The following is a 12491-nucleotide window of genomic DNA, read 5'->3' as shown; positions in this document are numbered from 1 at the left end:
GCTTGTGCTTCTGCCTCTTCTTACCTCTTTGAGTGTCTTGTTATCATCAAACTATCCGCATTGGCCTCTCTGGCTTTGTTAAATCCTGTACCTGGCCTTATTGAGCGATAGTTTGTACTTCCGCAGACCTGGACTCTGAATTATTTACACTCAAAATTCATTCTCATTTCCGACCTTTCCCTTTCCACCTTCCTTCTCTGCTCTACCTCAGAGTCCTCCCCGACATCCTTTTTTCCCTGCCAACCCTTCCTTCCAAAGCTGAGGAGCAGCAGCTGATCAAAAACATGAGCGGTTTTACTCACGTTTGCGAAGAGGACGAGAAAACCACGTCAGACATCATCGCGTGGACTTGTGGAGTGAGGAAAAAAAGGTGTGAGCTGCACCGATGGGGTTAAGAGACGGGTTAGGACCATGTTTTTTCTTGGTCTCGGTCTGGGTTCCATCCTTGACCCAGCTCTAATACTGTGGCACTTTTACCCACCATCCCTCATTTTCAACCATGCGACGAATTGGATGTTTTAAGCTGCAAATATGCTTTAAAAATACATATTTTTATAAGAACCAAACTGGAAGAAAGATGGAGCAGAGGAACAGCATATGAGCTCATTACACTCTCCTCTTTTTTCTGGCAAATTCTTCACTATTGCTACGCAATTGTGTGTTTTAACCTCGGTTTTAGCGTCCCATCTTGCATCCCCTTTTGACATCAGCGCCAAAGACCGGTAACAGAATTCCAATGGAAAAAAAATGAGCACTTTTAGATTTTATGCCGTGACTGCAGTCAGGTTTAGGGTCTCTGCGCAGAAACTGGTACTTATTAAGTTAAATAATGTAAATTTGCAAACTGGGGGGGTTCTCTGCAGTTAATCGCAGTGGGATGCTGTTACGAGAGGCACTGCTATCAATTGGGTTGCCCAAATTCCAGATTGCACTGACAGGACCCGAAAACCTCAAGGGACATATCCAGATGTGCCACTATAATCTCCCTCCTGCTCTTTTTTCCCCTATTTAATCCAAAGTGGGGTAATTTTAATACTCAGCCCATAGCTTTGTATCGCTCCTGTTGGCTTGGGCCACGTGTTACACGTGGTTTAGGATCCTGTTTTTGCTGACAGCAGGGTTGGGATTCAAGGAAAACATCCAAATTTGGGTTTCAACAGCAAGTTGACCACGAGGCAGCAACGTGTCCTGGTGGTAGAGAAGACAAACAATGTCCTGGGCTGGATTTAAAGTGGTGGCAGGAGGGGATCAGCACTGGTAAGGTCACACCTGAAGAACTGGATCCAGTTTGGAGCTCCTCAGTACAAGAGAGATGAAGAAAGTCCAACAAAGGACCATGAAGATGATGAAGGAGCTGGAGCATCTCTTGTATGAGGAAAAGCCGAGGAGTCTCCAGCCTAGAGAGAAGGCTCAGAAGGATCTAGAAATAACTCAAGGGAAAGTGCAAAGACGACACCCAGACCTGGGCACAAACCGAAACCCAGGAGGTTCCTTCTGATCATCAAGAAGAAACTTCTTGACAAGCTTCAAGAACTTCTTGACAAGCCCTGGCACAAACTGCCCAGAGAGGTGGTGGAGGCTCCACCCTTGGAGAGCCTCAAAAATGGACAAAGAACCAACGGTTGAAAAGTTGGGCAAGAGGGAGATGGTGGCAGATGTAGCGACGGGTCATCCCAAGGATGGATCTACCCCGCGAGCAAATGGACTTTGTGAGCTCTGCCCAATCCCCTGTGGCTGCAGAAGGTGCTGCTGGCTCCTCATCTACTTAAAAAGTTCTTCATTCCTTCTCAGAACTCAGGACAATCTCTACTCAGGTACGCTGGGCGGATTGGGCTTGTCTATCTCTGGTGCTTATGCTCTAAAAATATATATATTTTTAACTAACAAACTGCTTCTTTTCCTCTCTTAAAACGCCAAGTGTGATACAGCACTTGGAGCTGGAGCATCACAACCAGGAGCTCCAGCCTGCTGTTCAAAAAATGACCATCAGGCCTTGTTCCTTAAGCTCTTTTCTCTTTCCCCATCTAAACCAGAGCTGGTCCTGGGAGGCTCAATTCCAGCTCTGTACATTCTAGAAGCTCGGGGGAAAGGATTTATTATCTCCCTGGTACAGATTTGAGCAGGATTCTTGAGATTTTATTCAGCTCTAATGCATGAAGTGAAGGATGTTGAATGAAATGCTCAAGCTGAGGGCAACAAGTGTTTTTGAAGGACGAGAGTGCGGCCATCGCTGTGGTGGGAAAAGAGCTTTATTTGGGGTTTCTTTTGATGAATTATGGGGATTAGTGCCATGGAGCCTTGATGAACATGAGGTTAGAGAGTGCAGGTGTGAGCCTGGTCGTCCTCCACGCCCCAGCGAACAGAGACAATGTAGAAAGAGAGAAAATGTGGCCAAAAAGCCTTGACGAGGACAGGTAAAGTGCATCTGCTACCGATGTCCCGTAGGACATAGGTGGGGCGTAAAAAAGTCACCGTGGTGGACACTGTGTGCACTCAAGGTGTGGTCCCTAGGGCCACCAAGGAGCTTTGGGCATGGCCACCAGGGTGGGCAGCATTGGCATAGAATAAGGCACAAGGGTGGTAGGGCCATCAGCATGGACAGCACTGGTGTGGCAGAAGGTGCAGGGCCACCAAGGTGGGCAGAGAAGGACTGTGGGTACCAGAAGACATGGGGACAGCTGCCTCCCAGCTCTACCTGCCCCATCCCTCCTTGCCCAGCTTTGCTACTGGGACCTCAGGAAGCGCTCCCAGTTCCTGCAGGGTTCTCAGCTTAGCACCACGCAGCACCAACGGTGTTAGAAGCCTTAATTCCCAATTAGACACCTGGTCTTCAAATGAGTGTGGAGGTAGAGCTGGTGCAGGGTTGGGGAAAGCGGGACCCCCGCTCACCGTCTGTCCTGCTGCAGCTCAGTGAGGAGACGGTGCAGCTGCTCTGTGATGGCCACCTGGCATGGGAGCAAGAGGGGACAGTGAGAAGCTCCATGGTGGAATCATGGTGGCTTTGGCCAGGCCACCAAGGCTGGGCAGGGTTCCTAGAGGTCAACCAATGGTGTCTGACACGTGGAGGACGTACCGGGTAGGGCTGTGGCTCGTGGAGCCGGCGGTGAGCGGGGCTGAGCAGGTTGAGGGACATCTGCGCGTGGTTCCTCACCTCCAGCAGGCTGGGCAGCGGCTCACACACCTGCGGGATGGAGATGTGGGACCGTGGCCATGGAGGGTGGTGCCCACCCAGCCGCAGTCCGCAACGAGCCAGCTCCAGGCTGGACTGGGATGTCACCATCTCCAAGGTTGTAGGGACAGAGGACATCTCAGATGAGGTTTAACCCTTTGATTCTGCCAAGACACCATCACCCCAGCTTGGTCCTTCAACCAGTGAGGTGGAGGACACCCCAGAGCCACCTCTGACCTGGCCATCTCTGAAATACGTGCGATGGAGGGACTCCACGGTGGTGGGCACAACCGTTCTGGCCTCGTCAAGCTGCCCCAGAACATGGACCACCAGCTCGTGTCCCGCACAGGGTGAGGGCTCCTTCTCCAGGGCCATGAGGTCCATGAAGGGGTAACCTGCCAGGGTGGTGGAGTAGGGGACAACAGGGACAAGGTTATGGAGCAGGAGCTACAGAGTGACACCAGGCCAAGGGTGTCGCAACTCACCAGCAGCGTCATAGAGCCGATAAATCCTCTTGGTCCCTGGGATTGTCATCTTCTCCTCATCTTCTGTGAGCTTCAGGCACGGAGAGCCATTGACCTCCACCAGCTGGAGGAGAAGGAGGTTATGGAAGTGGACACCTTATTTTTGTCACAGGCACTAGTTGGTGCTGAGGCCTGTGTTGAGATCTGCACCTTCTACATGTGTCCCTGCTTGGAAACCAGCTGAATAAATAAATCATCAAAAACCCCTCAAACTACCCCAAAGTTGGACATTCTGCATCCTCCTGCCTGCAAGCTTCTTGTTACAGCCATCTCATGACCGTTATTTCCAAGAAATAATGGTGGGATGGAATGTCCCCTCAGTGAAGTTGCAGGTGCCACCAAGCTGAGCGGTGCTGTTGGTTCCCCTGAGGGACAGGACCCACCCAGAGGGACCCGGACAGGCTGGAGGTTTGGGCCCACGTGAACCTCATGAGGGTCAACAAGGTCAAGTGCAAGGTCCTGTGCCTGGGTCTGGGCAAGCCCTGGTATCAATCCAGGCTGGGGATGGATGGATGGATGGATGGATGGAGAGCAGCCCTGTGGAGAAGGACTTGGGGACACCAGTGGGTGACAAATGGGACAAGACCCATCAATGCGCGCTTACAGCCCAGAACCCACCCATGTCCTGGGCTTTACCCAGAGCAGCGTGAGCAGCAGGTGAAGGGGTGATCCTGCCCCTGTGCCCCCATGTCCTGACCCCCCTGAGCTCTGCGTCCAGCTCTGGGGTCCCAGCACCAGCCAGACATGGAGCTGTTGGAACGAGACAGAGGAGGGACACGGGAATGGGCCGAGGGCTGAACAGCTCTGGGGAGAAAGGCTAAGAGAGCTGGGAGGTTCAGGCTGGAGAAGATAAATCTCTCAGGAGACCTTCTTGTGGCCTTTCAATACTTAAAGGAGCTAAGAAAGATGGGGACAGACCTTTGAGCAGGGCCTGCTGTGACAGGACAAGGGGTGATGGTTTTGAACTAAAGGAGCGGAGATTCAGGTTGGACATGAGGAAGAAATTGTTGCCCCTGAGGGTGGTGAGAGCCTGGCCCAGGTTGGCCAGAGAGGTGGTGGATGAACCATCCCTGAGACATCCCAGGCCAGGCTGGACGGGGCTCTGAGCAACCTGAGCTGGTGAAGATGTCCCTGCTCATGGCAGGGGTTGGATTGGTGGCCTTCAAAGGTCCCTGCTAACCCAAACCCATCCGTGACCTGATGACATTGGCCTCACTGTGGTGTCCCTCACGGCTGGAGCCCCTTGGGAGAAGCCGGGGAGCCCCAAACTCAGCAGGGCAGAGCTGCCACCCCTACCTTGTAAACACAACCCAGCGACGGCTGCAGGGGACACGTCACCAGGTTCGTCCCGACGCCGATGATGTCGATCTCGCTCCCCTGGTGCAGCAGAGAGGACAGCGGCCATCAACAACACAGACCTGCCACTGTTTGGTTTGGTTTGGTTTTGTTTTGTTTTAAGCCCATGCCAAAAACCAGAGCTGAGGAGCAGGACAGAGGATGTTCTGTGTCTGTCTGTCCATCTGACCCACCCAAAACCTGAGCAATCTGATCTGGGTGAACATGTCCCTGCCCATGGCAGGGGCTGGACCAGATGAGCTTTGAAGGTCCCTTCCAACCCAAACTATTCTACAATTCTATGAAAAGCCTTTTTCCAGCCTAGAACCTCTTCCCTGTTCTCACCCAGGGACAAAGTCCCAAGTGACTCTCTTGTCCACCCCACGAACCCCAGATCTTGGTGGCACCAGCAAAAGCCAAAAACAGGTCCCTCACCTCCCGACTGAACTCCTCCAGGCTCTGCTCGCTGATGTCGTTGCTCACGGCGATGGGGATGGTCCCAAACCAAGGCACCTGGAAGCTGGTGAGGGACAGAAGAGTGAGTGCAGGTTTTTGGGGGGACCCCTGGCTCCGCTCGTGACCCCCACTTGAGCAAGGAGAGCCCCCACTTTGGTGTCCAAGGTGGGCACGCTGGTGGGCACTCACCGATCGGCGCAGGCTCGCAGGACCTGCCGGATCTCCTTGGATTGCTGGGCCAGGTCGCCGCTGTCCAGGCGCAACCCGATAGCCCGGTACCCCAGCTGGTGCAGGGCCAACGCCACGGCGCAGAAATTCGGCAAACCGCTCCTGGACGGGCGAGGAGAGGGTGAGTGTCCTTTGTCTGGGAGGACAAGGACCCAGGGCAGGCCCAGCAGCAGGTCCAAGCCCCGTGTCACACAACAGCGAAGCGTGGAGATCACAGAATCCCAGAATGTCAGGGGTTGGAAGGGCCCTGGAAAGCTCATCCAGTGCAATCCCCCCACGGAGCAGGAACACCCAGATGAGGTTACACAGGAAGGTGTCCAGGCGGGTTGGAATGTCTGCAGAGAAGGAGACTCCACACCCTCCCTGGGCAGCCTGGGCCAGGCTCTGACACCCTCACCCCCAACAAGTTGCTTCTCCTCTTCCAGTGGAACCTCCTGTGTTCCCGTTTGCACCCATTGCCCCTTGTCCTGTCCCTGGTTGTCACCAGAAGAGCCTGGCTCCATCCTCCTGACACTGCCCCTTTCCATCTTGATCCCCAGCAATGAGTCACCCCTCAGTGTCCTCTTGTCCAGCTCCAGAGCCCCAGCTCCCTCAGCCTTTCCTCACACGGGAGATGCTCCACTCCCTTCAGCATCTTGGTGGCTGCGCTGGACTCTCTGCAGCAGTTCCCTGTCCTGCTGGAACTGAGGGGCCACAACTGGACACAAGATTCCAGGTGTGGTCTCCCCAGGGCAGAGCAGAGGGGCAGGAGAACATCTCTCAACCTCTCGATGCCTCCAGGTGAAAACATCCCCTCCTTCAAGGCCACCAAGCAAGGAGGGACACGTCATCCCCTGAGGAGACCCTGCGTCCTCACCTCCTGACGCAGTACGTGTCCAGCAGCCCCTGGAAGTCCTGCGGGAAGGTGACAGCGTAGGACACGAAGGCGGCCAGTTCGCCCTGGTTCGCCTTCTCTTGGGGAGTCTGCAACACCTCGCACACCCGCCCCAACCACGACGATGCCAGCGCCGGGAGATCCACCGGGTCTCCTCCTGCAAGCGGTGACAGCTCCTGTGTGGGGGACACGGATGTGTGACACCCTCCACGGGCACAGCGTCCCATCCCTGTCCCCTCCCCGTGGTGACGCTCACCCGTGGCTGCACCTCCTCCAGCGAGGTGAAGGACATGATGAAGGAATGGGCGATGGTGCCGCGCACCGGGATGCCATAGAGTTTCCCTGCCAGGATGTTGCTGGTGCAGTCGAAGCCTGCAAGAAGTGACACGCACAGGTGACATCATGGCCACGGTGACACAGGACACTGTGGGGCAACACTCACCGCCGATGTAGGAGTACTTGGAGGCTGAAAGGGCACCATCCGGTCCCTGAGCACGCCGCAGCCCCATCTCCATCAGCTTCACGTCTGGACCGGCGAGGAGGCGGAAGCGAGCAGCGTTGGTGGCCACCAGGCTGGGGGACAAAGGGACAGGTGACACCAAGGCAAGCTGGGCATAGGGCCAGCTACCGGTTTGGACCACCATGGGACTCAGTGGATGTGGACCCCGGTAACTGGGGGTCCAGAGCAGAGCGTGTCCCCCACCTGGCGTAGTTGACCAGACACAACAACATGGTCTCCAGCAGCTGCACCACCAACAGCGGCCCCTTCACCTGCAGGAATGGGACCTGCGGGGACAACCGGGTGGTGACGTCCCCGTCCTCCCTGCAGCGGGGGAGGGTACTGAGCGCATCCCACCCTGGCGAAGACGACGGAGCCCTCGGGCACGGCGGTCACTGTCACCTCCGAGGTGTCCAGGGTGGCCAGGTAGTCAAAGAAGGCGTCTTCCGTGGTGCTGGGCAGGACGGAGCGCAGGTAGGCGACATCTGTGGGGACAAAGCTCAGCTGGGGGGTCCCCACACCGGTCCTGTGACACATGTCAGGCTGGAGGGACCAAGCCTCCCACGCAGGGGACAGGTGACACTTCACAATCGTTGTCCTCCTTGTCAAGGTGATGTCAAGGGTAACTCAACCCTGGGAGGGCATCATGGCCCCCCCAAGTCACCTCTGAGGGACTGTCCTCCCAGAGGATGTCCCACTGTCCCCCAAGTTTCCCTGAAGGCTGTCCCTGTCCCCTCCCAGGTCCCCCACGTCCCTCTGAAGGATGTCCTTGTCCCCAAGTTCCTCTGTCCCTCTTCAGCCTTCCTGGTCCCCCTGAAAGATGTCCCTGTCTCCACAGATCAACCTGAGATGTCTCCTGGTCCCTCAAAGGGATGTCCCGTCCCCCTGAGATGTCTCCTGGTCCCTCAAAGGGATGTCCCTGTCCCCACCCACCCATCAGTTCCCCCTGAAGGCTCTCCCTGTCCCTTAGGTCTATCTGTCCCCCAGCTCCATCTGAGAGATGTCCCTGTCACTCTGAGGGATGTCCCTGTCCCCACCAGGACCCTCTATCCCCCATGTCCTTCTAAGGGATGTCCCTGTCCCCACCAGGTGCCCCCCACTCCCAGGACCCTCTGAGAGATGTCCCTGTCACTCGAAGGGGTATCCCCTGTCTCCCAGGTCCATGTGAAGGATGCTCTTGTCCCTCCCAGGTCCCCTGGACCCCCATGTCACTCTGAGAGATGTCCTTGTCCCCCTTAAGTCCTGCTGTGAGCTGGTCCCTGACTACCCAACAGGTCCCACTGGAGGGCACCCCCATCCCCAAGTCCCCCAAGGACTGTCCTTGTCCCGACAAGGTCCCTCTGTCCCACAGGTCCCTCAGAGGGATGTCCTTGTCCCTCCTGGGTCCCCATAAGAGATGTTCCTGTCCCCCCTTAAGTTCCCCTCTGAGCTGTCCCTGACCCCCTACAACTCCCACTGGAGGGCACCTCTGTCCCCAGGTCCCCATGAGGGTTGTCCCTCGGTCCCCCAGGTCCCTCTGAGGGATGTCCCTGTCCCCACCAAGTCTATCACCCAGGTCCTTCTAAGTGATGTTCCTGTCCCCATCAAGTCCCTCCCCTGATCCCCATGTCACTCTGAGAGATGTCCCAGTCCCCCTTAAGTCCCCCTGTGAGCTGTCCCTGTCCCCTGCATGTCCCCCTGAGGGCTGTCCCTGACCCCCTACAGCTCCCAATGGCGGGCACCCCTGTCCCCAGGCCCCCCAAGGACTGTCCCTCTCCCCGCCACCACAGCCCCCCTGCCCCCAGATCCATCTGAGAGATGTCCCTGTCATGCTGAGGGACGTCCCTGTCCCAACAAGGTCCCCCTGTCCCTCAGGTCCCTCAGAGAGATGTTCCTGTCCCCCTTAAGCCCCTCTGAGGGCTGTCCCCGACCCTCCACAGGTCCTACTGGAGGGCACCCCTGTCCCCAAACCCCGCAACCACATCCCTGTATCCCCCAGGTCCCTCTGAGGATGTTCCTGTCCCCACCAGGTCTCTCTATCCCCCAGGTTCTTCTAAGGGATGTCGCTGTCCCCACCAAAGGACCGTCTGAGAGATGCCCCTGTCACTCTAAGGGAAGTCCCTGTCCCAACAAGGTCCCTCTGTCCCTCAGAACCCTCCAAGGGATGTTTCTGGCCCCACCACGTCCCCCTGAGGTCCTGCTGTCCTCTTCAAGTTCCCCTGAGAGCTGTCCCTGTCCCCTGCACGTCACCCTAAGGGCTGTCCCTGGCCCCCAGTGGAGGACACCCCTGTCCCCAAGCCCCCCAAGGACTGTCCCTCTCATCCCCACCACAGCCCCCCCGTCCGCCAGGTCCATCTGAGAGATGTCCCTGTCACTCTAAGGGAAGCCCCTGTCCCAACAAGGTCTCTCAGGATCCTCCAAGGGATGTCTCTGTCCCCTCCACGTCCCCCTGGTCCTTCTGTGGGTTCTTCCCGCCCACTTTAAGTCCCCCTGTGAGCTGTCCCTGTCCCCTGTGTGTCGCCCTGAGGGCTGTCCCTGACCCCCCACAGCTCCCACTGGCAGGCACCCCTGTCCCCAAACCCCCAGGGTAGCCCCCTCTCTGTCCCCCAGGTCCCTCTGTGGACGTCCCTGTCCCCACCAGGTCTCTCTGTCCCCCAGGTCCCTCTGTGGACGTCCCTGTCCCCACCAGGTCTCTCTGTCCCCCAGGTCCCTCTGAGGACGTCCCTGTCCCCACCAGGTCTCTCTGTCCCCCCGGTCCCTCTGAGGATGTCCCTGTCCCCACCAGGTCTCTCTGTCCCCCAGGTCCCTCTGAGGATGTCCCTGTCCCCACCAGGTCTCTCTGTCCCCCAGGTCCCTCTGAGCGATGTCCCTGTCCCCACCAGGTCTCTCTGTCCCCCAGGTCCCTCTGTCCCCACCAGGACCCTCTACCCCTCAGGTTCTTCTAAGGGATGCCCCGTCCCCATCAGGTGCTTCTGTCCCCAGTGACCCCCCAGAAATGTCCCTGTCCCCACCAGGTCCCCCTGAGGGGCTCTCCTAGTCCCTCTGTGGGCTGTCCCTGCCCCATGCATGTCCCGCTGAGGGGTCCCCCTGAGGTCTGTCCCTGAGCCCCCACTGGCGGGCACCCCTGTCCCCAAGCCCCTCAAGACCCTGTCGCCCCCACCGCAGCCCCCCTGCCCCCCGCAGCTCTCCGGGGGGTGTCCCCTCTGTCCCCCCTCACCAGCGGCGGAGAAGCGGAAGGCGCGGAGGCAGCGCAGCCCCTCGGCCAGGCCGGCGCCCAGCGCGAAGGCGCCGCGGAAGGGCCCGCGGCGGAAGAACAGCTCGGCGGCGGCGGGAGCGCGGTGCCGCCCGGCCCGCCAGTGCCCGTACGCCATGGTCAGCTGGTACAGATCGGCCAGCGGCGCCATGGCCGCGGGGCAGCCTGGGAGCGGGCGGGGACACGGGGGTACTCTTATCGCTGCCACCTGAACGGAGGAGGGAGCGGGGAGGGGGTTGGTCTCCTCACAGAATCACAGAATGTCGGGTTGAAGGGCCCTGGAAAGCTCATCCAGTGCAATCCCCCCACGGAGCAGGAACACCCAGATGAGGTGACACAGGAAGGTGTCCAGGCGGGTTGGAATGTCTGCACAGAAGGAGACTCCACAACCCGCCTGGGCAGCCTGGGCCAGGCTCTGACACCCTCACCCCCAACAAGTTGCTTCTCAAATTTAAGTGGAACCTCTTGTGTTCCAGTTTGCACCCATTGCCCCTTGTCCTGTCACTGGTTGTCACCGAGCAGAGCCTGGCTCCATCCTCCTGACACTCACCCTTTATATATCTGTAACCATGAATGAGTCCCCCCTCAGTGTCCTCTTGTCCAGCTCCAGAGCCCCAGCTCCCTCAGCCTTTCCTCACACGGGAGATGCTCCACTCCCTTCAGCATCTTGGTGGCTGCGCTGGACTCTCTGCAGCAGTTCCCTGTCCTGCTGGAACTGAGGGGCCACAGCTGGACACAAGATTCCAGGTGTGGTCTCCCCAGGGCAGAGCAGAGGGGCAGGAGAACCTCTCTGACCTACTGACCACCCCCTTCTAACCCACCCCAGGTCCCATTGGCTTCCTGGCCACAAGGGCCCAGTGCTGGCTCATGGTCACCCTGCTGTCCCCAGGACCCCCAGCTCCCTTTCCCCTATGCTGCTCTCTAATAGGTCATTCCCCAACTTACACTGGAACCTGGGGTTGTTCCTGCCCAGATTCAAGACTCTACACAAGCAGCAAGTGATAGGACCAGAGGAAATCACCTCAAGTTGCACCAGGGGAGGTTTAGGTTGGATATTAGGAAAGAATTCTTCCCAGAAAGCGCTGTGGGGCACTGGAACCGGCTGCCCAGGGCAGTGGTGCAGTCACTATCCTGGGAAGGGTTTAAAAGGCATTTAGACGAGGTTCTCAGACATGGGTTAGTGCTGGAGTCAGGTTATGGTTGAACTCAGTGATCCTGAGGGGCTTTTCCAAACAAAAGAGGCTGGGGAGACACGAGAAATGGCAGCATGGAGGGGACAGGGACACCATGGATGGCAGCGCACAAGGGACACACAGCACCGGAGGTTGCAGCACATAGGACACCAGAGACATGAGACACCAGGGATGGCAGCACACAGGGAACAGGACATCGGGGTGACAGCATACAGGGGACATGGAACACATGGGGGCGGCTGCATAGAGGGGACACAGGGCACACAGGGATGGCAGCACATAAGGGACATAGGGCACACATGGCACCAAGGATGGCAGCACACAGGGCACAGGACATTGGGGTGACAGCACGCAGAGGACATGGGACAGACAGGAATGGCAGCACACAGGGATGGCACAACACAGGGGACATGGGACACACATAGATGGCAGCACACAAGGGACACGTGGCACAAGGGAAGGAGGCACACAAGGGACAGGGACACAAAAGGATGGCAGCACACAAGGGACAGAGGACACCAGGGATGGCAGCACACAGGGGACACATGGCACAAGGGATGGAGGCACACAGGAGATAGGGACACAGAGGTACGGCAGCACACAGGGGACATGGGACACAGATGGCACCAGGGATGGCAGCACACAGGGGATACGGGACACACAGAGGTGGCAGCACACAGGGGACAACAGGGCACACAGGTGGCAGCACCTGGGACCAGACACATGGGCCACTGCACCCCCAACACCGGGCACATGTGGCCCCAGCTGTGCCAGCACCAGGGACACTAGGGACACCATGGACAGCAGCACATGGGGACACAGGACACATAGGGCAGCAAACACATGAGACACTGGTGACTCAAGGCACACATGGCACAGGGGAGAGGGCAGCACACTGTGGGACATGGGACACAGCAGGGAGAGGGGGACACAGGACACCAGGTGTGGGGAAGGGTGGGACAAGGGACACAGGGGACACCG

General features: G+C 57.9%; 1 protein-coding gene across 1 annotated transcript; it reads right to left on the bottom strand.

Moving 5' to 3' along the window:
* Positions 1 to 2885: 2885 nt before the first annotated feature.
* Positions 2886 to 10468, bottom strand: NAPRT (nicotinate phosphoribosyltransferase; the record flags this gene model as incomplete). Its single annotated transcript, XM_080339498.1, has 13 exons — positions 2886 to 2945; positions 3074 to 3181; positions 3407 to 3564; positions 3655 to 3757; positions 4990 to 5070; positions 5464 to 5548; positions 5674 to 5814; positions 6569 to 6762; positions 6843 to 6958; positions 7029 to 7159; positions 7290 to 7372; positions 7443 to 7570; positions 10282 to 10468. 13 exons carry the CDS (start codon positions 10466 to 10468, stop codon positions 2886 to 2888), a joined length of 1575 nt encoding a protein of 524 aa, XP_080195624.1.
* Positions 10469 to 12491: the final 2023 nt, after the last annotated feature.

The sequence above is a fragment of the Nesoenas mayeri genome (genome assembly GCF_963082525.1).
Source record: "Nesoenas mayeri genome assembly, chromosome: 2".
In the NCBI taxonomy this organism is placed as follows: domain Eukaryota; kingdom Metazoa; phylum Chordata; class Aves; order Columbiformes; family Columbidae; genus Nesoenas; species Nesoenas mayeri.
This window is presented reverse-complemented; position numbering and strand designations above follow the sequence as displayed.